This window comes from Urocampus carinirostris, chromosome 4, assembly GCF_059441175.1.
Source record: "Urocampus carinirostris isolate Australia breed hairy pipefish chromosome 4, RoL_Ucar_1.0, whole genome shotgun sequence".
NCBI classification, from domain to species: Eukaryota; Metazoa; Chordata; class Actinopteri; order Syngnathiformes; family Syngnathidae; genus Urocampus; species Urocampus carinirostris.
The window spans coordinates 28258178-28284588 of NC_142352.1; the positions used below are offsets into that span (position 1 = coordinate 28258178).

Genomic DNA, 26411 nt, shown 5'->3' on the forward strand with positions numbered 1-26411 from the left:
CACCCGTAAACTCGCACCTGCTGATCTTCCCTCCCATCTCATAGTTGCACCCCTAGTTGAAATGTCATTTTTGATCTTTTGTTTTTTTGTTTGTCCAACCGAAACCATATTAAAACTACAATATTTCTCTCTCAATATTCAAATTTGTAAACATTTTTGAAAAGTGCCAGGGAGCCACTTTTCTCCTTCAAGCACCCATCAACAGTCAAAACGCGAGCGTTGCCATTAATGCCGTCCTCACGAACGGAGACCGGGGGGCGTGGCCGGCCCGCATCGCACCGCTCCTGCACTATTCATGACCGATCGGCCCGATTGGCCCGGGTGCAAAATGGCTACCGGCTTAAAGGGTTGCGTCGAGTGCGTTCAGAAGGGGGGAGAGGTGATTACTGGAGCTCCTAATTTGTGTAATGAGGAGGCCGGGGTGAGACGGGTGAGATGCCGAGGGGGGGGCACGTGTCAAGAATCAAAATGCGCAGAGGCGCTGTGTTTATAATACAGGACTGCCACAGAAGACTAGAGTAGTACTTTTTTCAGGGTTCGAACCTTTTTCATGGCCAAGTTCAAGCGCTTTTAAAGCCAATTTTCCAGTTCTTCCAGTACCCTTGTTTTTTTCAACTGTCTTCTTGGGTGCGACCTCTAGGGGGCGATGACACTTCATGGAACAATGTCTGTCATGATTAATGATTCGGGGCACCTGTGGCTGCCCCGGTGGCGCCAACAGCCCTGGTTGCTGATTGGCTCCCTGCCACTTTTTAAACCCCCCGGCTCCCTGTTACCAATGTCAGACCGTTTGCGAACCTAAGCTCCCAGCTAGGCAAGCTGATACCTTCCGACATTTTTCCTGCTCTGTTTTCTCCTGCCTGTTGTCTGTTGCCCACCTTGTTCTGGACCCGTTTAAGCCCTGCTCTTCCATCCCGACCATCGACCTGTTTTGCCCTGTTCCCTGCCTGATACCTGTTGCCGACCTCTTTTCTGGACTTCCCTTGCACTCCCGTCCCGGCTATCGACCAGTATCCCTGCCGCCTTCGATTATCCTCGCTCGACACTGAAGTGCCACTTCCGCGTTCCTGCCACCTGCTACCCGTGTCCGTCGATCATCGGATCGTGGAAGCAAGCACTGCGTTCTCTCTTTATCAATAAAACTGAGAAAACGAACGCTACTGGGTCCTGTCTCCGTTTCTGGCTTGTGACAATTTCATACAAATGAATGCCAGCTGCCGTTAGTCATGAGGAGAAAAGAAATGCAATGGCAAAGTGGAGCAGGTGTGTCGGGTTCATCTTTGAGCTGACTTGATTTATTTGTTTTCATTTAATGCCTGGTGGCGGTAAGATCTTGGGCCTGGGCCTGGACCAAGTTCAGGGTATAAAATGTCAATCATTAAGTGGGCTTCTCTCTCGCTGATTTTTTTTCTTTTTGTGAAGGATCTTTACAGCATACACACAGCGCTGTTGGAAATAAAATATCAAAATATACCGTTTACCAAATCGTTCGAATTACTTATCTGACTCCATTAACCAAACACAACTTACATTCACCCAACAATACGCTCTTGTTTCTTGATGGAAAAGATGTACAAGAAACCGACATTTCCACACAGGGGCAGATTTATTTTCATTGGCAATTTAACTAAGTCTACTCCATCGAATACGGCCAAATTAGTGTCGTCGGAGTCTCTGGGAAGCCTCTCCTGAAGTCCTCCAGCCTTCTCCTCCCGGCCCACGTCTTTCAGCAAGATGGTGTGCCGGCTCCTCCGATGGGCGTGCCAATGAAGCCCAACGTGAGCTCCACGACCTCGCTGCGATGTCTGGAAAACTCAAAACAACACCGAGCGTTTCTCAAAACAATGCCTGCCGTCCTCCGTCATCAGGGCCTTTCTGCGTCGTCGGATGTGCTGATTATCTTATCAGCCTTACGTCCCGTTCCCGCCATAAACAATATTTCCTACCAGGGTGCCCTGAACTTTAACTACTCATTGAATAAAGGCACAGTCAGTAAATAACTACAGCATTAAACTCAATGAATGTAACTTGTATTCAATCGTATAAAATCCTTTATAGTCAAGTGTATAAAATCCTTCTGCGCCAAAGTACCTGCAGCGCCGAAGTTCAGCTGCGGGTTTACATCATGCTCAATCCCTCAAATCAAGTGAATTGCTCGAAATCCGGGCTGGTTCGGGATTTTATACCTGCCGGCCGTATTTTTAGGCCCTATCTTACCTCTAACGCGTGGTCTGTCAAGTCAGACTCCTCGGAAACGTGGCAACAATTTCAAGCATTTACAAGCAATTCGCCAAAAATGAAAGCACTTTTCTAACTTTGAAACACAACATTAAAAGAAGTACCTCTCGGTTTGAAGAAGGTCAGAGATCCCCCTAGCTCGTAATGGTCGCAGCCCGATGCTAACGGTGTTTTTTTCCTGTTTTTAGGTTTTGGAGCGTTTGTTCCAGAAAGGTTTCAGCGTGGCGGCGTCTTGCGGCGGCGGCGTGGACTCTTCGCAGTTCAGCGAGTACGTTTTGTGCCGCGAAGACCGGCGGAGTCTCTCCATCAACACGCCCATCAGGATAAAACAGGAACCTCTGGACTGAAGCGCCGGGGACGGGCGGACCCAAGCGCAAAACGCACCCCCGAACCGATTCCCCCCACCACCTCCCCCCCACACACACATCTGACTGAACCTCCGAAGGGGAATGTAAAGGAAAAAAATCCAGTTTGGAATTCCGCACAAAGAACAAACCGACTCCAGCAGGTTACTTGAACGGAATGGCGGGAACGCTGTCGCGAGGACGGAGGAGCGTTTTTTGGCAGGAAGCGACCGGAGATGCAAACCGGATAGGATCACTTTTGAAAAAACGTCTCGTTTTGTTTTTCCACGATTTGCGTTGGCGTTCGACATATCACCGGAAGACTTTGAGTCGCCGTCTGAAATGAATGTTTAAAAAAAGAAAAGACGCCAATCGTTTACCAGTATGTCTGAGAAAGCAGGCGTACTCTAAATGTGTGTCAAGTTTTTATTTTCGTTTCGGGTTTTTTTGCACTTAATCGTCACCCGCGATGTTTCCATGGATACGCCGCTAGTTTGGAAATTGTTCCATTTTTACAAACCTTCCATAGCTTTTTGAAAAAGTACATATTCACAATTACAAGAGTCTTTTTTTTAACCCTTCCCCCTTCTTTGTATTAGTTTTTGTCCTTTTTTTCCCAATTCTATTTTTTCTGTTTTTCCTTTGTTTTCCCCTGCTTACCCCATGTTTCTCTCCTTTTCTCCTTTCCCAGTGTCTTTTTGCACAGTTTTCCTTTTTTTATCCCCCTTTTTTAATTTTCCCAATTTTCTTCCCCCTCCTTTTTTCCCTTTTTTTTCGGGAAGAAAAAAGAAAAATCAGTTATGAAGTGGACATTTATTTAAGTAGAGCGGGGGACTATTTATTTTACTTTGAAATGTATACAATCTATTTATATTGTTTCTTTTCTTTTGTAAAGCATTTTTTGGGTCAGGCAAAATCTGTAAATTGGAACTTTATAATACAATGGACTTGTTTTTGCAGGGCAATTCTATCTAGTGTTTTTCATTCCACAACGTTTTTTAAAAATAATAAATAAAGTATTCCTACTTTTAAAATGAAATAATTGACATGTGCAGTAAATGATAATTATATTCTGGATAAGAAGAAAATAACTATTGATTTGAATTATGAATTAATGAGAAAAAAATACATTTATCAAATTAACAAATAATTTCATTTTGTATAGTTTCTGCAACTGCAAAATCAAGTTTTTTTGTCTAGATGAGAAGAAAAGATAAATTAAAATTAATATTTGATAAAAATAAGCAAAAATACCCCAAATCCCAATGAATTGTGTTTAAATGGACACAGTTTACAGCTAAAACAAAATATGTTGTCTGTATTGGAAGCTAAATGAATTGATCCAAATTTATTTGAATATTTTTTGAAAACCAGGAGAAGAAAACACCAAAAATACAGATTAATTTAATTTAAATGGGTTTACAGATTAGAAGCAAAAAGAAATTGATTGAAAACGAGACAAAAAATGGCATTGGCATTTTGAGAGCAATTCATTTCAAAGTCAAAATTGAAACTCACACTTCAATGCAAAAAAAAAAAGATATATGCTTATGACTATGAACATGTTCCCTTTCAAGGTCACTCCAGGATTAATAACATAATTCATACCCAGTTACAGGATTAAGGTCGACATTTTCGACGAAAGCAAATACAGAAAAAAGTTAAACCATAGTAAAATAAAACTGTTTAAGTGGACATGCTCCATTCATTTTAGCGACTAATTTTTAGCTCCGAAATCTGATAGGGTGCCTATTTTATTGATTTTAGCATTTTTCTTTGACTATTGACAGTGGTACCTCTTTATACGAGCACCTCTCAACACCAGAATTTTGCTAAAGGAGATTTTTTCACTTTAACCGAAAATCTACCTCGCTATAGAAGGAAAATCCAGTTCCCGAGCAGTCCCAGAGGCTACCACTAGAGACCACTCTTGATTGCATACCGCCGACATCAGCTCGTCCAATTTTCGCATGCAAACTACAACAGGAAAAAAATGATTACAAATTGTGCTGTTAAAATTGTTTTTGGGTGTATATTCATTCAAAGTTACAGTAACTTAATTGACGTATCATCAACAGTCTCTCAATCTCATACCGATCAATGTCAATTATTGATCGCAAATCTTCCTTATTAAGCGGCAATAAATCTTACAAAGACAACTTACTCACAGCAAGACAGACTATGTAGAATACTGCGAAAATATTAGCAATCTACGATGACGCTTAGAGACGAAATGTTTAGATTTTCCCATATAAAAATTGTTATATTGTGCACATAATGTCACGAACCAGGACAGAGAACAGGAATGAGAACCCAATCGCGTAACGTTACTGACAATATATTGGGGAGAAGAGGAATGCATGCACACTCGTTCCGGGGATCGATGGTCACGGAAGTAGATTGAAATCAAACAGATCGGGCCAAAAGTAAAACAGGATCAAACACAGGCAAATTCAGAAGACTTGGTATATCACACAGAGTCTAGCAGAAGTTTCGCAGACGCTCTGACCCCAGGCAACTCGCAAGACCGCGTTTAAGTAGTCCGGCAGCAATCTGTCAACGCGTTTCAGCTGGTGTCAGTGGGCGGGGGCAATTGGGCGCCATGGCAACCGTGACAGAACCTGGCGCCACACGGCGGGGACCAATTGGGCGCCATGGCAACCATGACACATAATGCGTAATGATCAAAACATGTATGAAATAAGGGGAAAATCTATTAAGTGTATATAATCCCCCAGCACACATGCATTCGCTACGGCTCTCATAATAAACTTGCATTTTATTTCCTTAATATCATCTAATTACTATATTTTTCAAGTTTGATTAATATTTAAATTTGTTTATAGTGATCAGTAAAGGTGTTTTATGGCTATTTAGGGTTCACGTGTATGATTTTGGGACAACGGGAACAGACCAGTTAGTTTTTACTGATCACAAGCACGATCCTGAAACAAAGCTCGTAAGAAGAGGTACCACTGCATTACTCTTTTTTTATTGGCCAAAATAAAAAAAAGTAAATGGGTGCCACCTCTTTTCGTCTTGTTGGAGTGGATTCTTTTTTTTTTTTGCCTGCGTAATTTTTATTTCGTTTTTGGGTCTGAGGCTGTTCAGCTTCCCATAAAGGAACAGTCGTGGGCGGGCGGCCTTTTTTTGCCATCAAAGAGCCCATGTGTCATGTTCCACACGCTCTTTGTTGTTTTTTTACACACACTGTTGGGAACTATATTTGTGGCTGCTTTTGTTTTGTTTTCTGTTGTCTTTTTTATTCCTTCTACTGGATTGGGAGTCATAGGTAGCTCCCAATAAACAGTACCCGCTTTTCTCCTGTGGGGGCGCCACACTTGAGGAACTCACTGTGTGCCAGTGGAAGACTCAAAAAAAGATTTCTCATTGAACGACTTTTTCCAGGGTTGGGTTTTAACCCGCTAAAGAAGTCGTTTTTGTCTCCACAGGGTGGTATTTTTTTGGTTTGGCAGCAATAAATGAACCCCAATCCCCCTCTGAACTACATGAAGTCATGTGCCGGTGCTCAGCAGGCTCGTCATTTGGACTCTCGTTTTTACAGATCGAAAAAAAAAAAAGACAAGCGTTGTGTACATACAAACCCAAGCGTTTTAAAGGGTATAATAATAAAAAGAAAAATATTGTCTATTATTTAATGTGTTTAAAAACAATTAGATTGTGGTATTAAAGGGCATGTGTTTATTTTGCTGTGTCTTCATTTGACTTTTCTTGCATATTTGCGATAATAAAAGGATGTATTGAATTATCCTGCGTGTCTTTACCTTCTGGTTGATACTTATAGAGTTGGACTCAAAATCCATTACTTTCCGCTTACCTGGGGTTGGGTCGATGGGGCAGCAGCCTCAGCGGGGAAGGGTAGCCCCTTCCAGGCTGGAGTGCAATAGATTCTAGGGCCATCGGGTGAGGACACCACGAGAAGGTTCCACAACATTGTCCTGCCGTAGGCAGTGTGGATCTCCAACACCAACCTGCAATACCTGGAGAGGGCACAACTAAATGCAGCCCGTATAAACGTTGCCCAGGTACAAAAAACCCCAACTGACGCTGTCCTAAAAAGAAGCCAATCCGCCCCAATTCAAAGTCGTTTTAAGAATATTTCACTCAGAAAGGCAGATAGCTGGGCCCATCTAGCACCTTCTGGTGAGACGTCATTTTATCCAACACAAAGTTCACAAGAGACTAAAACAAACTGATTGACATAGCGCCAACGTTTCTGTACTATCCCAACTAAACATTTTACCAGCCCCATGGAAGATGTACAGTACATACTCTTATTATCCTGTGGCCTCCTCGAACTATTGTTACTCCAATTCTTAAATCCTTGTCCCCATCCAAACAGTTGAAGGCAGCTTCTAATAACCCTTTACAACATGGTCCTACCGATCTCACTATTTATGCTGATGGCTCAACACTAAATGGCATCCAGAAATGGGGAGCAAATTTGGTTGTCTACAGTGGCGAAGAAGTTATTTACATTTGGCGCAAACTGACAGGAACTGTCAGCAGCTCTTTCCATGCTGAGGAGGTCGCCTTGAATGCCGATGTCTCCTGGCCTTACTTTAACCACAACTGGTTCCCTGCCACCATCATCACTGGTTGCAAATCTGATGTTCATCCTGGCCGCTTCACACTCAGCTGCGAACTGCTCCAGTGAGAGCAAAAGATTACGGCTTTTCCAAGTCCAGAAAAAACATGTAAACTGGATCAGAAAATTGTGTCAGCTGTTCCACAGCCTGGACCAAACACACTCCTCCTCATGAGTCTGATATTCGACTTCCTAACGTACCTTAATTTCCAGTAACCATGAATAAACCATATTAATTATTTTTTCACGAACCGTGTTTTTCAAGTGCCAGGGAACACTTTTGTGCCGTGAGACCTTGTCTAGTACAGGACTTGGCAACCCAAAATGTTGACAGGGCTATATGGGACATAATTTTTTTTTTAAAAACCTAGATTTAAGGACGCAAAAAAATGGAAACCTCTATATGTTGGGGCCTAATGCGCTTCCTTCCAGTGGAGGATTCCAACCAGGTTTGGAACTGGGCACGGGTGTGTCTAATCACCACAAACCTCTGCCCAGTTATCGTGAACCTTCATAATGACATTTTGGACAGCACACGTGGTTGGGTCATTTTCATTTCCACTGTAATTGCTACCTCTGATTTTGTTTTTGTTTATGGTTTCTTGTGAAAATATTTTGTTAGTAGTTTAGTGCCTACTTTTGTTCCTTGCATTTCCATTTCTGGATTGGATCATGTCAGGGTTAGGTTGGTTTGGACATTTTGTTGTTCCGTGAACCCATATTGTACCTTTTTTTTATTATTTATAATCATTTATTTTGAGCACCCCTGACTCAATTCCTGCCTCCCCCCATATAAGTGAACCTGCAAATGACCAAACCACCAAAGGACTCAGGGGGAGGCAAAGCCCTGTCGTGGAGAAAGAAAGCCCCTCGGCCGCTCCTTTTTTCCGGGTCTCAGCGATGACGAGAAAGCCCTTCGGCTGCTCCCGGTTTCCTGTCTCGGCGGCAAAGGGCAAGGACCTTTAGTCGTCCTGTTCCTGCAGAAAGGAACTAAAGCTTCTTTAAACTTTTGTTATTTTTTATTTTGTGGTTTCCATATTACCTTTAACTGCGAGTCCATGACTTTAATTTTAGGTAAAACTACATGAACAAGGGTGGTTCCTCAAAGTTCTTTGGTTGATCAATGGTAGTCAGCAATCGCAGCTAAAGTTTTTTTGCGAGTGGCACCTGGCTTTGGTTAAAACTGCAGGTCATTGTTTGGCTCATTTCCGTTTCTCTCAGCTTTGTCTCGCTGGCAACATAAAATGTTGGGAAACACTTTTCTAGAATACCTCCTCACTGTCATGAGAAAAAACAGATATCTCAATTTTTTTTCAGGAGGAGGAAAAGAACTAGCATTCCTTGTAAAATATCTAGGGTATTCCCTTCATTTTCTACAAATGCAGTTGACCTCATCCGGGATCTTTTTGACGCCGCAAGGCAGTGTGGGACTTGTATACAGCATAGAAGAGTATCGGTTGATTACTCCAGGATATTTCCAGTTTGACAACGATGAACTTAGGGTCTTTCACGCCCTAATTTGCCCATACTTAGTGTTCCCAATTGATGACACTGAGGTAAGTGTTTAGGTCTTTTCCAAATACTGACACTCATACAAGGACATACTGGACTGTCTCAGAAAATTAGAATATTGTGATAAAGTTCTTTATTTTCTGTAATGCAATTAAAAAAACAAAAATGTCATACATTCTGGATTCATTACACATCAACTGAACTATTTCAAGCCTTTTATTATTTGAATATTGCTGATTTTGGCTTACAGCTGAAAAAAACTCAAAAATCCTATCTCAAAATATTAGAATACTTCCTCAGACCAAGTAAAATAAATAATTTTATAACAGCAAAACTAAATCAAACATTTGAAAATGTCCATTGATGCACTCAGTACTTGGTTGGGAATCCTTTTGCACGGATTACTGCATCAATCCGGCGTGGCATGGAGGCAATCAGCCTGTGGCATTGCTGAGGTGTTATTGATGCCCAGGATGCTTCGATAGCGGCCTTCAGCTCATTTGCATTTGTAGGTCTGGTGTCTTTCATCTTCTTCTTAACTATACCCCACAAATTCTCGATGGGGTTCAGGTCAGGGGAATTAGCAGGCCAATCAAGGACAGTGATGCCATGGTCAGTGCACCAGTTACTGGTGGTTTTGGCACTGTGGGCAGGTGCCAGATCATGCTGGAAAATGAAATCCTCATCTCCATAGAGCTTTTCAGCAGATGGAAGCATGTAGTGCTCTAAAATCTCTTGGTACACAGTTGCATTTACTCTGGACTTGATGAAACACAGTGGACCAACACCAGCAGCTGACATGGCTCCCCAAACCATTGCTGACTGTGGGAACTTCACACTGGATTTCAAGCAACTTGGATTTTGCTCTCCTCCAGCCTTTCTCCAGACTCTGGCGCCTTGACTTCCAAATGAAATGCAAAACTTGCTTTTGTCTGAAAAGAGGACTTTGGACCACTCTGCAACTGTCCAGTGCTTCTTCTCCATAGCCCAAGTCAGACGCTTCTTCCGTTGTCTTGAGTTCAGAAGTGGCTTGACCATGGGAATACGGCTATTGTAGCCCATTTCCCGGACACGTCTGTGAACTGTGGCTTTTGATACCTGGACTCCAGCTTCAGCCCACTGTCTTTGAAGCTCCCTCAAATTCTGGAAGCGGCTCTTCTTTACAATTTTGTTAAGGCTGCGGTCATCTCTCTTGGTTGTGCAGCGTTTCCGGACACATTTTTCCCTTCCAACAGACTTTTTGTGGATATGCTTTGAAACTGCACTCTGTGAACAGCCTGCTCTTTGAGAAATTTATTTTTGTGTCTTACCCTCCTGATGGAGGGTATCAATGATGGTCCTCTGGACAGCAGTCAGATCAGCAGTGATTTAGTTTACTGAACCAAGCTGAGTGTTTTTAAGGCTCAGGAAACCCTCGCAAGGTGTTTTGTGTTAATTAGATGATTCAGGTGATTAGTTGAATAGCCTACTTGTATACTTTTTCATGATATTCTAATATTTTGAGATAGGATTTTTGAGTTTTCTTAAGCTGTAAGCCAAATTCAGCAATATTAAAATAATAAAAGGCTTGAAATAGTTCAGTTGATGTGTAATGAATCCAGAATGTATGACATTTTTGTTTTTTTTAATTGCATTACAGAAAATAAAGAACTTTATCACAATATTCTAATTTTCTGAGACAGTCCAGTACATGAGGAAATCAGGGGAGGATGTAACCCCTTGAAAAAGCGAGTTAGAAATAAATAAAATACATCATAGACATAGCGTCATTGCTCACTGTGGGCAGAACATGCACATCAGCGTAGACGACAGACAGGAACCGCGATTATGATAGCAATCGTAAGTAAGACATTGCTTGGAATTGGAAAACCAAATCTCCCTGTCTTTGACTCTACCGGTGATGGCGCGATTCACAAAGAACGAAAAACTCCATCTAGTCGAGGTTTGTTTCCGTTTCTTTTTGTAGTTTTAAAAGGTTGCTTTGATGCACTAACCAAACATTGCTCATGGTAACAGATACGCCTAGGCGAAAAAACATTAACTATAATATCCTCATATAATTTTTGCCACGATAAATCATAACAACATTTGTTAAAAGTTTAAACTGTAGTTAACCTGACCACCAAGTTTATTCTCCCCAAAAGAAAATATGAATATATGTCTTTCATTGGCCTTTTATGAAAGGCCAGGATTTGTTTTCTTACCGGGAACATTTCTCAATGGCTTGGACGATTGGAAATCTCGGTGATCCAAAGGGCAAGCTTCCCCAGACGAAGAAACCAGCAAGGATTTGATTAATCAGAGAGCTTCACATCAAGGTCCCGGTAGGAAATGGATTTGAGGGGAAAAAATAGCCATGGTTTTGGGATTCGATGAATTGGAAAACATCAGAATTGTGTTTCCTTTGCTTATTTGATGATCTCTCTTGTAATTCATTCATTGGTTTGTTCATTCCTTCATTCATTCATTCATTCATTTACTGAAGTACAAATGAAACAGGTGAATGAAATAAACAAAATCCAGCGTCATTTTCAGTTTAGTAAACAGCTTATTTATTCCTTTATAAAATAGGTACAAATACGTCAGTATTGTTTGTCGTCGTGGTTTTTCTTTTGTTTTTGTCATTTCACACAAACAGGAAAATTCCAAGATATGTACAAGAGTATACCAAAAATAACGTGGTTCTAATAAACACATAGGTCTTGAAAACACTATTTACAAAATATCCTTACAGTGAAAGTTTCATTTTCCCATTTTTTTTCTCATTGTTTTTTTCGTTTAAAATCGTCCCGAGATTTTGGCTAAAAAGCTGCAAGCGGTAAAAGCGGCAAACGAACGTTGTTATTTAAAACATGAAATATAAAAAAAATAAAGTCTAGATGGATGCTTGTGAAAAATTATAAAAGTATGCAATAAAAGCCATATTATTTAAAAAAAATACGGAAAATTAACAATATATTACAAGGTGTGACGTATGAGGGGAAGTGTCAATACTGCTTAAAAAAAATGACATTTCTCAGCAATAATACGTTGCCAGCGAAAACAGGGACGTTATCAAAATCAAATACGATCAAATAAAAGTGCTGCCAAAATTCACAACCAAACGACAGTTAGAAAGATTTCAATTTATCCGACGAAAAAAACTGCATAGGCCGAGATATAACGTTTAAATTATCAGTCGAACAAACAAAGGACGTACGATAGCGTATGATTTTGTGTTAATACGTTTCCAACATTGAGCGATGCAACACGATGCCTAACAACAAGCCTTCTTCTTGGTTGACTCGTGTGCGCCCAAATAAACCCTAAAAAGCACGATGGACTAAAAACATGTTTTTCTTCTTTTTTTCAAACTTGTGTGCGCGCAACAAACTACTGCCCCAAAAACAGTGTGGGCCGAACTTGTAACTACGGCAACCGGCTCGTCTCGTGACAAACAGGTGAGCTCGATGTAGACGAAGGCATATTGAGGCTGCTGAAATGTTTGTTTTTTTGGGTGAAATGATAAAACAAAGTCGTGACGTGATTGAATAAACATGTATTTTTAAAACTTGAGAATATATTTTATTTTACATAATACTGTCATCCCTCGTTTACTGCAGTTACTGTGCACCAGAACGTGTCGTGATGGCAAAAATCCAAAAAGTAGACACATTTTTATGGTGCATCCTACTGGCCCTAGCCCGCAGCAATAACTGGGGATAATGGATCACAACCGCACAGGTGCTGTTCACTTTAGAAGGGATAAAAATGAAAAAAAGGAGCCGTAATGGATTGAGGATAAGGGATCGCGGTCAAAACAGTGCCGTTCATTTTAGGCAGGCTACAACGGCACAGAACCAGAAAAAATGTACTCTGCCAGACAATGCTCTTAGTAGTAGTCAAAAGGGATAATGGACCAAGGCCAATACAGTACAGTTCATCTTAGAAGGACCACAAAGGCATGCTTTAGCAGCCTGAACTAAAAAAACAACAAAGAAGGTGCTGTGCCAGCCCCTGCTCTCAGAATAGTTGACCAGAGATAATCGCAACCAAAACACAGACGATAATTTTAGGCAGGCCATAATCGCCAGTTCAACAGTCTAAATAATAATGAAAAGTGTTCTACCGGGCCCTGTTCTAAGCAATACTTGACCGGGTGTAAATGATTGCAGCCGTACGGATGATGTTAATTTTAGGCGAAAAAAATGGAAAAAAGAGCAGCCAGCAGGACACAACTTTGCTCTCTCGGACCGCACTTTCTGTAGTAGTCGACTAAGGACATTGGGTTTCAGCCAAAACGGTGCCATACAATTAAGACAAGCTAAAATGGCAGACTTCGGCAGCCTGAACTAAAAGAAAAAATACACTCTGCCAGTCCCTGCTCTCAGCAATAGTCGAATGGGGATAATGGTACGCACCCAAATCAGTGCAGTTCATCTTAGAAAGGCCACAATGGCATGCCTTAGCAGCCTGAACCTAAAAAAGAAAAAAGAAAAAGTGATTTGCCTCGCCCTGCTCTCAGCAATAGTTGACCGGGGATAATGAATCGTGGCCAAAACACTGCGGCTGCATCGGCTCGCTACAACGGGTCAGGTGCAATCGACATTTCGTTCTGTGTACATTGTTACATAGAATGACAATACAAGGAAATTATTATTATTATTATTATTATTATATATTTTAGACAGTCCAGAAACCCGAACTGAAACAAGATAACAAAAAAAGCGCTCTGACAAAAGTGTGCTCAACTTACAGAAATATGTGATAGGGGATAATGGACCGCGGCCACAGGCGTGCAGTTGACCTTGTGGTGGACAGAACGTGAAAAAAAAAGCAAATTTGCTCTTGGTCCCCGCATTCAGTAAGTCTGGATAAAGTCCTACACCCAGTACAGAGCCAGCAGGGCTTCCATTTAGTTTATATTTTCAAATATTTCAAATAAATATTTTTCAACATCAATGCATTGACGTCCCGATGTGGCGAGGGATTACAGTATCACCATTTAAAAAGTACATACAAAAACATAGACTATGATCCTTTTTAAATAACCTATATAAGTCCAATATTCATTATGAATATTAAGTGTTTTTGTTGCATGAAATACATGAGAATAATTATTTGCAAATGTTAACTCATTCACTACAAACAGAAAGTATTATTTAATCGTGTTTGGCACTGAATGAGTGAAAGATTTTTTTTTTCTTTGCAAAGAAAACTTATTTTGCAATAAAAACGCGTTAAATGAATTATCCAGATAAGTTTCAAAAACAATCAATAACATTTTTTAGCGTTAGCCCATTCACTATTGTACTGTAACTATATTAACTATATAACGAGTAGAACAAGAAGAAGATGAAGAGGAATACAAAGAAGACAAAGAAGAAAAACAATAAGATGAAGAATACAAAGAAGAAGACAAAGAAGACAAAGAACAGGTTGAACAAGAAGACAAAGAAGACAATGACTAAGAAGAACAAGGAGAGGAAAAACAAGATCCACAAGAAGAACAAGAAGAGAACAAAAAAGAAGATGAAGAACAACCAGAAAACAAGAGGTAGATGAATGTAAAAAAAACAAAAAAACAAAACAACAACAACAACAACAAAAAAACCCCCAGCATTTATTACTTATTTAATTGCGTTTGGCACTAAATGAATGAATCATTTTTAAATGTAAACCAAATTTTTCAAGAAAGATTTGAAATAAAAAGGCTCACCCAAATATATAAATCTGTGCACAAGAAATCCTCACCGTTCCAAAAGTAAGCAGACTATTCACATGACTGATTGGAACCATGTCCTACGGTCTGACCAGACCATAATAGTGTATTATGTGTTGAAGGAGAGTGTTTTTAGGTACCCTTCCAAAAATGGGAAAAGAGTAAACACTCTTCTCAGATACTGTAGTAAAATGTATTCCATGACATCATGAATGCCATTGTTGTTGTTTTTTTCAACGTAAACCTCAATACGCCTTCGTAAAACAGATTTGAAATGCATCTGAAAGGCGTCATTTGTGTTGTTATTCCGTTAACAGAAAAATGAAAACAAACAAGATGTAACCAAACTATTTACAAATACGGCGAGTTAGGTTGAAATCTCCATTATGACCTCGCGGTGAATTCACATCGAGTCTGGACTGTTGTTAAAGGTATTCCCAAACATAATATATTTTTTTCAATTACAACATATAGTGTTCTTCACTGAATATGTGGCAAAAATTTCCACGTGCTGGGAGACTCAAGAGATTAAATCTTCAAGTTGACCCATGTTACTTGTTTGCTGTAGAGCTGTGAAGTCTTCGAAGGAACACGAAACTTTTAAAATGGCGAAGCCCATGAACACAGCACGTAAGACCAGCACCGAAACAGACAGCAAATGTAATGAACAGCGATTGAATACTGCTCATTTCTGGTTGGTGGTAGGCAATTGTGGCTTTTCGTTTGTATTTTTGCCGCGTGTGTTGCGGTTGGTATCGTTTGGCTGACTAGCTACATTTGCGTCAGGTCTGCTGAGGGCTTTCCTTTTCTGTTTGCTCCCGGTTGGCGCTTCCCACAATGTGTTGTTTGGCTGGCTAGCCTGGTGTTAGCGCCAGTTTTGCCGTGTCCCTTTTTTTAAAATATTTTTTTATTATTATTCAGCCAGTATCAACCATCAACATATCTACTGGAAATCATTTTGTCACGCGAAGCTATCGACGTGACTCGTCGCCTTCGATCGGCGCCGGGTTTTTAGACCCAACTGCTGTGTTGGGAGTCATTAGGTGACAAACCCCCCAATTCCAACCCTTAATGCCGAGCGCCAAGCAGGGAGGCAATGGGTACCAATGTTGTAAGTCTTAGGTATGACCCGAGGCTTGAACCAGTGACCTCCCAGTCTCGGAGCGGGCGCCCTACCATCTAGGCTACCGAGCTGTATGTTTATTTTAAGCCGACTTCGCGTTTATCACTGTAGCCATTGCCGCATTTTGGTGTTGGTTACTGGTTAAACTGGCTACTCACCGTGTGTTTTTAGGTTGACCAACCTCGCGTTTTTTTCCGGCTAGCTCCCCATTAGCTTTGGGGCTGCCGAAGGCTTTCCTGTCTTGTTTGCTGCCGGTTAGCGCTTGTGGCTGTTCACTGTGTGTCGTTTGGCTGGCTAGCGTAGCGTAAGCACCTGTTCTGTTGTGTTCCTTGGTTTGTATATTTTCAGCCGACTTTGCGTTTATCGCTGTAGCCATTGCTGTTTTTAATTGTTGGTTCCCGGTTATCCTGGCTGCACACGGCATGTTTTTTTGGTGGGCCAGCCTTGTGTTTTCCCAGCAAGTCTGCGGCTGTGTTTCATTGATCAGTCCCGGTTAGCCCCCGATAGCTCCGTCTGTGTTATTTTTGCCACTTAGCCCCTTTTTGGCTGCTCACACTTCGCTGTACCATTACTGCGTCCACCTGCGACACTGCGCAAAAACGTTGCTTTAAACTGTCACTTCTTCGACTAATTCACACGAGATACAATATGGCAACTGGCTTGCTAGGGTGTTGGTGTTCCGTCGATGACGTCACAGCTCAAGATGATTAAGACATGCTGTCTTGAAAATGCATTATCTCGGAAAATAATTGGGATAAACAGTGCACTACAAAATAATAATAGTGCAATGTGACTAACCAGTATATCTCGGGTTTTAGAATATTTTTAATTGTTACATGCCAAAAAATTTACCAGGAGGTGCAGTAGATTCTCAGAAAACAAACAAGACCAAGCATTCATAATAGGCATGCTCTAAAGGATGTGTAATTGGGCAAATAGTTCAAAAACAGCAGTGTCTGCTGTTGACTGTACAAACTCAAAACTATTTTGTATTTCCAAAGAAAACATAGGATTTAGTAATCCTAATATTTAGTTGAATGACCACAGTTCTATGTGGCATAGAGTCAACCAACTTGTGACACCTTTTAGTTATTTCACTCCATCATTGCTTAGCAATATTCCACAGTTAATTAACATTTCTTGGTTTTTATTCACAAACAGCATTTTTTATGTCACACCACAAAGTCTCAATTGGATTGAGATCTGGGAATTGGGCTTGCCACTCCATAACATACATTTTATTGGTTTGGAACTAAGACTTTGCTCGTCTACTGGTGTTTTTCGGATCGTTGTCTTTTTAAACCACCCATTTTAAGGGGATGTTCTCTGTAGCATAAGACAAAATAATCTCTTCAAGTATCTTGACCTACACACACTGATCAATGATCCCTGGTATGCAACACCAAAGAGGAGAAACATGCCCAGACCATGATACCTGCACCACCATGCTTCACTGTCTTCAATGTGTACTGAGGTTTGAATTCAGAGTTTGAGGGTCATCTCACATATGAGCTGTGGCCCCTGGACCCAAAAAGGACAATTTCACTTTCATCAGTCCACAAAACGTTCCCCATTTTTCTTTAGGCCAGTTTTACACATTTCTTTTTTTTCTTTTTTTAAGATAAGGACTTTGCGGTGGATTCTTGAAAATAAATTTGCTTTACACGAACGTGCTTGAAGTATCAAAGCAATTACTGGTAACTACAAACTATTATTACACGATCCCATGATCTAAAACCTACATGAGGGCAAAGAAAAACTCAACATGAGGAAAATGAAAATGAAGAAACCTTGAGAGGGGATCGCATATGAGGTAATCCCCCTTTCCGGATGACCAGGCTGCAATGGATGTTGCATTAACAAATAGCCAATAATTTTTTGCACCTCTTTATATGTTCTTCTCTCTGCAAACAACTTTTCAATCACCGGTCTTTGTAGCACTGTCTTCAATTATCTATTTTCCTCCAATGCATGTTCAGCCTGTGCTGGCTTCAGTATCCTTAAATAGGCACCACCCGATTTACACCCGATTTAGACCTTTTTTTTTGGGAAATTGATGAACTCAGAGATTGGTTGCCACACTATTTTTTAACACACCCTTTTGAACTATTTGCCCAATTGCTCAGCCTTTGTAAAGTGCCTATTATGAATGCTGGGTCTTGTTTGTTTTTTGAGAATCTACTGCACCCACTGGTAACTTGTTTGGCATGTAACGATAAAAAATATACTAAAAACCAGGGATATTCTGGTTAGTCATATTGCATTGCACTGCTATTATTTTGAACATCACTGTACCAATGAAATATATATATAGAATTTCATGCAAAAAACATGTCATATTTCCTCACATTTTGCTTGTGTACGAATTTAGGATTACCTTTAAAAAGTATTAGAATAAATTATTTAAAAAACGCCTGGGAACATGAAATGCGTGACGGCAGAGACGATTGGCGTGCTTTTGTGGCGTTTCTTTGCGGGAAACGGAAGCGGACCGATGACTTGTGGAGTCGGCGAGCGGACGCCTGATGCGAAGGCACGCGGCGGGAGGAGGAAGGTGAAGAAAAGGAGGAAAAGAAGGAAAAGGAGGATGAGGCTACTTGAGGAGGGCCCGGTAGAGCAGCAGGGAATGGGCCGTGTCTCGCTCCTGTTCCAAGAAGAAGATGAAGTCCCTGAGGTTGACGCGGGTGATGCGCTGCCGAGCGTACTGCCGTGAAGAAGAGGACGCCGCCGCCGAAGAGCCGGCCGGGGAGCCGGCCGTGCCGCCCGAAACCTGAAGACGAAAATAAATGAAATAATCAGGAAAAATATGGTCATGCAATACAATAAACTAAGAGTGGGGCCATATGCTTTGGTCACAATAGTGATTCTGCAGGTTATGCGATTTGGATGATTGCAATTTAATGTTCTGCCCTAGACCACAAACAACCAGCAAAAAACAGCGACCTATTATATTATTTTGCTTTCAATCTGAAAGTTAAAAACCACTATTGAAATAATAAAAAAATAGTACTACAGTAATACTATAATATAAAAATACTACCACAGAAATACTAAAACTGAAACACTACAAAAATACAAAAACTCTAAATAAATACAACAAATATAATACAGTGGAAATACGACAAATTACTTCCAAAGAAATACAACAAAAAATACTATAATATGAAAATACTACTGCAGAAATCTTACAACAATAATATGACTAAACACAGCTACAGTAATATTAAAAAACATACTAAAGAAATACTACATGATACTATAATGGGAATACTATAAAAATACTACAAGAATAGCACAAAAATACTAAAACAAGACTACTATAGAAATACTTAGGTACCAGATATGAAGTAAAAAAAATTGATTTCGGGGATAGACATTGATGTACATATCACTAAACTAATCAGAAAAACACCCCAAAGTGGTAAATAAATATTTTAGCTGCAAATGTCTGATTTTTAATGCAATATCTACATAGGTGAATAGAGGCCCATTTCCAGCAGTCAGCACTTCAATGTTCTAATACTACATTATGTTTGCTATTTGTGTCAGAAGGTTAATAGATGATTAGGAAACCTTTGTGCGATTATGTTACCATAGATAAAAACTATTTAGCTAGTAAGAGAAGCTATAAAACTGACCTTTATGTAAGCTAGTTAAGTATCTGGAGCATTACGTTTGTGGGTGTTCAACTTTCAGAATAGCCAAAAAAGAGAATGTCAATGTGAAACTCAACAGTTTATTCTTGTTTTAAGAAACAAAGGCTATTTCATGTGAGACATTGCCAAGAAACTGAAGATCTCCTACATTGGTGTGTACTATTCCCTTTAGAGAACAGCACAAACAGGCTACAACCAGAGTCGGAGTAAAAGTGGTAGTCAATCACGTTGCAAGGACAAAAACTGAAAACAAAGAGTCTTTCAACAAAATACTATACAAGCTGTTTTGTAATTATACATATCAAACCGGGTGGTTATTGACACACAGGTGAAGGAGTGGAGACTGTTAAACAAATCAGAATGCACTATGCAAAACATTGTTTCTAGCCCCATGAGTAAAAATAGTGCCTAACTCTCTACCCTGGTCATATTCCTCGAGAGGGGTGTCCAAAAATAGTGTGATAATCATATAAGCTCTAATGCCTTTTTGTATGGCATCTGTACCGCTGGTGTTCTATTGGTAAAGTGTCAGAACTTTCACTGACACAATTCGAGTTTGATTCCCGTGACAATATTTTGCCACTTTAATCAGCAATACTTATCGACTAATCCAACAGTTATACACGGATAAAAAGGTTTTACTGTAGTCTCAATTCCATGCGCCTTATATAAGAAAAAGATACAACAAAAACTAAAGTGCGCCTTTTAATCCAGTGGGCATTATAGTGCGGAAAAACACGGTTTTACTTTGCTGATCTCATAATAAAATAATGTATACATAGGGGGGAAAGTCATCTCTAGCATGCATTTAAATCATTATACTCATTTTAAATATTATCTTTCAAATTGTATCAAATTTTATTAAAATATATAATAAAATTAGAAAATATATACTGTACTTAAAAACGAGGACATTTTCAATACTTAGATTGAATAAAATTAAAGCGATGAAACAAAAAATACCGTAAATTCCAGAATACACCACCTAATTAAAAGCCGCATGGTCAATCTTAATAACGAAACTCAATTCTGTCTTTGTACGAGTGCACCGGTTTTAAAGCCGCTGGATTGAAGAGCCATAAAAACCTAAAAAAAAAAATTCACGTGCATTTTATATTTCAAGGCTGGCGCATACCTGGCGACAACAGTGTTGGGAAAGCATGTCACGAGTGCATGAGTCTTTAAATTGATCTATTTTTTCATGCATACATATTTCTACATACACCCTTTTCTACATATGTACGGAATTGAAGTAGTAATGATACTAACAAAAAACATTCCATGTGCGCTTTTACCATTTGTCCGTTCATTCTTGACTTTTATTGTCTTTCCTTGGGACTGTTTCCTTGGCGAGCATCAACAATGAGTTGTAAACATCAGTTTGGTATGTTCTCCGACAGTGTGGAAAATAAATGTCCGATGTTTAAAATCGTAGATGAGTTTTTCACACGACTTTGCCCTTTAGGCTGGCTGGGGGAAACCTTGGTAATAACGGGGAAAACAAAACATTTTATAGCTATCGGCTGTCATGGCAAATAAACAATGCTACTGATCACAGTTCTTTGTATTTGTTGTTCCATAAATAAGGAACAAGAGCTGCTATGTAGCAGCTGATGGGAATCAATTATGGTGCATGAAAAGAAAGGTGGTCCAGTGCCAAGTTGAAGCGGGTAAACAAGACAAAGTGCGGACAATTACACTGATTGCAACGTAGTATAAACAAATAGCACACGGCGCAGAAAGCTCTTAATTGTTAACATATGACACGTTCATAAGAACGGACTCCACGACCTTTAAGGTGTTCCCGAATTCTTAAACATGCAAAATGTGAACCAATAGTACATGTTTTTTTGCATAAAATCAATATATATTTCATCTGTGAATTCCAATTATTTTCCAAGATAATGCGTTTTAAAGACAGCGTGTCTTGTTTTTTTCATCCTGAGCTGCGAAGTCAACGGAGGAACAACAGCACCCTAGCAAGCCGGTCGCCGAATCGTTTTACGTGTTCGTCGAAGAGGTTACGAGTGTTTTGAGCAAATTTTTGGTAGTTTTCGTGGAAAACGCCTAGTGTCGCAGGTGAACAAAGGGCGAGTGGCCAAAGAGCAGTGTTGGGCACTTACTTTAAAAAAGTAATTAATTATAGTTCCTCACAACGTCTTGCAAAAAGTAACTCAATTGGTATCTGAATTACTCTATTGTAAAACTATCTAGTTACCAGGGAAAGTAACTATTTCCGTTACTTTAAAAAAAGTTGTATGTCAAAGAATTTGAAAGTTTCTGAGCAGTATTTAAGTTAGTTAAATAAAGAGGAACAGACATGTAGATCTGTTATAGAACGATGTCATATTTATTGCACCTCATCAGCAACAGATTTGTCTTACACATAAAGTGCGACTATAAGAAACAGATAAAATATAATAAAATAACAATGAGCAGTAAACAATATAAAGTGAGTTTGAAAAATTAAATCCAATTCAAATGGTCAATTGCAGAGATGGGAATTACGACTCTTATAGAACCGGCCTTTTAGGCTTGATTCACTAAAAAAAGGCCTGCTCTTTGGGCTAACAAATGACTCTTTAGGTTTTGTTGTTTAATCCATATATTAACATGTATTATTATGAATGATTTAATTTGGTGAAAATTAAGCAAACTAACACCTAAACACTGTAAAAACACGGGAAACCTGAATTAAATATAAAAAAAATCTACAAATGAAAAGATAAAATATAAAACAATTTAAACTTTTTTAAGCTCAATACATTTAAAGTTAACAGAACAAAATTCCTGAAAAAAATGCATTTTTTACCAATCACAAGAGAAAAATAGTGTCTCGAAGGGAATTGGCTCTCGATTGGTGGGTAGCCAACCTCCCACTTCCAAGAGACGGTTAGTAGAGCCATTACATAATGGCATTATTTATAACGGCGTTATTCCCAAAGGGTAGCCAAAAAACGGGCAACAACTGGCAAGAATAACAAACGGATCAACAAAGTTGGCTGCAAGACTGGCAGACCAAAAAAGAAGCAGTGAGCGGGCGGTCACAAAACCCCTAGCAACAGGGTAAGCAAAGTTCCAATTTCTCAAAGCAAAACTGAGCGGTATGCCATTACTGCTTTCCGTTTTGTAGGTGCCTAACATGTTGTGTTAATGGGATTCTCCATTTTGAAAGTGTCACAACTCTAGAGGGAACAAGATCGGTCAACTTTGAGACTACATTTCTCAAGTCCCGCGGCACGTGGAATATATTGCAACATATTTGCATAATTGTGGGGATGAACACTACACAATCTTTGCCTTATAAAAAAAAACAAAAAAAGATCATTGTAAATCGCTGATCAAATGCGGTCCAATGAGAGGATCGCTGTCGCTAATATTGTATTTTTCCATCCTTCACACAAAAAGGAACATCCGGTCAGGGAAAACATCTCATCCTGACCGCGTCAATCTCATTTTGAGCGTTTGCGAAAGACGGGCCCGCCCACGGCCACGCCAATTACTGCCAATCACAAAGAGGCACGGTGACAGCGCTGCCCAGTCCACCAATCAAAGCCATGCGCTCCACCTGGACAGATGGATGGGAAACTGGCAACCGGCCCCCGGGGACGACGGTGAGCGGCCGAGGAGCGAGCGATTCCGGCGGCTAACGGGGGTGACGCTAGCCTCGAGTGACGCAAACTCGCACAGAAAGGTCAGCGCCCGAACGGTTCTGACAACCCAAAATGAGAACACAAAGTCACCACGGGGTTGTCTGTGGTGAACGAGCACAACCGGACAAAAGTGTTCGAAATTTTCAAATGGAATCATACAAGGAACAAGTTTTTCAAGACATTAACATGTCATACTGGACTGTAACGCATGCATTGTAAAAATATATACTTACCAAGAAAGACAGTACACAGGAAAGAGGTTAATTTTTTAGTTACATAACTTTACTTTTCTTGCGAAAGTGTGCCGGCAACGTAACACGGCATTAAAGGGACAGAATAAGCTTCGTTTTAAAGACCTGGAGAACCCTCTGGTGATCGATTTGTTCTTTGAGTTTACACTTGTAACAGGCATGTTTTATTGCCACCTATAAACGTTTCTCAAGACTTGTGCAGGACAAAGAATTGTTCTTGGCACGAGACACTCCAACCAGTTGAAATACCTTTGTTTGTGCATGCATTGGCAGCTACGTGCCGATGTATTACGTTTTATTATCAACCACAAAAGCGAGGGGGATCTGATATATATATATATATATATATATATATCAGTGTCTGAAATAACGTCTGCCCGGACGCCCGGGGCGTGCATCTTTTACGTCGGGCGTACAACTTATAAAACGACAACAAAAAAATCTATCGTGTTCTGCTGATTTTCCAGGAAGACATTCTACTCTCTTGGGCCAGAACAAATTTGGGCAAGATCACAATCCTAATGAGGTATCAGGTAGGTCATTCTTGAGGTGAATGGCCCTCCCAAAACGGGAAATGTCATCAACAATTATTTTTACGTTCCAACAGGGCACAGCCATTTTAGCTGGTTATGTAAATGCTTTTATATACAGTTTAATTAATGTTATTTCGGCTAATAAGGTTTTAAACAACGGCCTACAACAAATGTCGGGAACCTATTGCTTGCGAGCCATATACAGTGGGACCTCGGTTATCGCGTTTAATGGGGACCAAAACCACCCGCGATAAGTGAAAATCCGCGAATTAGCGGCGCAAAAAAAATAAAAATAAAATAAAAACATTTAAAAAAATAAAATATATATATATATATATATTATTATTATTATATTTTAGACCCGGTTAATGGGGACCAAAACCCATTAAATTATTTTATTCTATTATTATTATTTTTTAGACCTGCGAAGCTCTGAACCCGCGAACGTGGAACCACGAAGTAGCGACGCCCCTTCAAAAATGCTTGAAAAAGAAAAAAAACAAATTCTATGTGTGACACCAACAGACCCTGTTTTTGCTTTACACCACAAAGGAATCCTTTATATGGAAGCACATGTTCACTGTTGAGACACTTTATATGATAAAAACCCACTGAACAAACTGTAAACACCCAAAAACGCCAGAGCGATTTGATTGGGGTGAGCAGTAGGATTGGGTGAAGCAATGCACACACAGCACGTTCCTATCTCTTATACGCATCCACCGCGCTAAAGGGAAATACATCCATACAATTTTAGTTTGCAATATTCTGTGACATTTTTACAAAATAACTCTGCATACACCCTGTTTTGAAACAATTATTCACAAAAAAAAGTGAAGGTGAAAAAGAACCTCAATGATCTTAAATAACTGTGGGAGGGAGACAAGGTTAAAGTGTTATATTTGTTGATTTGTTGTTATTTAATTTAATAAAATTATCTAATGTCACATAGAGTAATAAAAGAAGCTTTTGTCTGGTGAGCGGGTTTGGTGGTTTTGCTGAATTTTATCCTGAAATACTATGCTATTGTGGCTCTTTGGGTCAAAAAGGTTCCAGAGGCCTGTCCTACATGATAAATAAATTGGTAGCATCGTAGCATAAGCAGCAACGTTCAAAACCTATAGAGAGACATAGCTTTTAGTCCGGATTTGATAGTATGATATTGCACACGAGTTGTTTACGTAAGGTGCAGTCGTTGAGTGTTAGAGTAAAGGTATAGTATGGCTACAATATAAGCAAACCGAAATACTTGGAAGAAATAGAAAGACCTATGCAAACGGTACTCCTTCAAAAGGGACAGAACGGTAACGATGTCTCGCAATGGAAACATACAAAGCCAAAAAGGTTGTCAGGTCACAACGGGTGAAAGGAATAACGAAGACGAGAGGAGAAAAATGAGGAGCAAGTCGGATCCACGAGGCAAAAACAGCATCTGTCATTTTATCTGTTGACGGACGCTCCCAGGCGCCATGTCACATGACATATCCGTCCGACGCCACGCGCGGGAATGCTTTCGATACATCGCTTTAGACGTTTGACTTGTTTGCGAGAAAGGGGACGGAGCTCGGTGGACCTGAGCAGGCAAGGAAATCACTATTGAATTTATATTGAACAGATGCATTGTCAACTATTACTCAAAGCTTTCAAAGGGTTACATTGGCAAATATGGTTCTTATGTTGACAGTGGTTATAAAAAAAACGTGTTATGCTGCATTTTGTATAGGATTTATTCAATACCCTATTAAGAAGCATAAACCTTAGTTTCAAACACTAACTCTGGCCCCAACCTTAATCCGGAACCCTAAAATCGGTATAAAACTAACTTGCAGCCCAAACCCTAGCCCAGGGATCAGCAACCCATAATCTAGAAAGAGCCATATTGGACCAAAAAGAAAAAACAAATCTGTCTAATTCCTAACTCTAAGTTCAACCCAAGCCCCAACCCTATGTTGGAACCCTAAATTTAGTGTAACACCTAATAAAGAGCATAAACTTTAGTTTCTAACCATAGCCCAATCCCATTTTGGAACCATAGAATGCGTTTAAAACCCTTATTTAAAGCCCAAACCCTAGCTCCTAACCCTAGCCCAACGCCTCACCTAAAAAACATGTAAACAATTTCAAGCTTTTACAAGCACTTCAACTAAAATTTAAGCATTTTTTAAACCTTAAAAACGTGACATTAAATTTCAAGCATTTTAAGGATCCCGAGCACCCGTACAAACTATGATTGAATTGTTTTCTGACTGCTTGGCTGGTGGTGATATGAGGGAAAAGGACGGTTTCAAGAAGAGTCAGTGGACCAGCGTCTGGACCAGAAGCATGTCAACACCTGCATCGACCAGCCGGCAGAGATGGGAAGCTGTTTTGTTGCTGTTTTGGACTTTTTGGACTAGTTTACAGGCTTGAAGCGTCGTTGCTGTCATGCACTTTCCGGAAAAATATTAACATGTTACCTAGTGTTCTCGTTTATTGATGTTTACTATGTTTGTGTACTGTGACTCAATGCTAAATCTATTCCACTCTGGTCATCCTGGAAGGCGGATTACTAGGCCCTTTTCTCGAAATTTGGTTGTCCGTTGCCAATGCAAAAAGGTAACTCTGACACAGTTTTTTTTTATTATACAGTTTCTGTAGGATTAATCTAGATACTGCTTAATATAACAGCAGGAGCGGAAGCTGGAAGGGACTGCTTGTGATAAAATGCCAATGTAGAGGCCAATATCAGAGATTTTGGACGAAATCGAATAAAATCAAATACTGTTATTTTAGGTGATTAAGACCAATATCA

The 26411-nt window shown here is 39.9% G+C and overlaps 2 protein-coding genes across 5 annotated transcripts in view; one reads left to right on the plus strand and one right to left on the minus strand.

Annotated features, from left to right (window-relative positions):
• Positions 1–6351, plus strand: part of kctd15b (potassium channel tetramerization domain containing 15b) — a 61148-nt gene extending 54797 nt beyond the window's left edge. For all 3 annotated transcript variants that reach the window (XM_088334021.1, XM_088334020.1, XM_088334022.1), the window contains one exon: positions 2427–6351. In XM_088334021.1, the coding sequence (XP_088190147.1) occupies positions 2427–2585 (159 nt within the window). In that variant the 3' untranslated portion in view covers positions 2586–6351. The remainder of the gene's footprint in view (positions 1–2426) is intronic.
• Positions 6352–18099: 11748 nt separating this feature from the next.
• Positions 18100–26411, minus strand: part of LOC148367201 (transcription initiation factor TFIID subunit 4) — a 156047-nt gene continuing 147735 nt past the window's right edge. For both annotated transcript variants that reach the window (XM_088334024.1, XM_088334023.1), the window contains one exon: positions 18100–18297. In XM_088334024.1, coding sequence (XP_088190150.1) covers positions 18121–18297 — 177 coding nt within the window. In that variant the 3' untranslated portion in view covers positions 18100–18120. The remainder of the gene's footprint in view (positions 18298–26411) is intronic.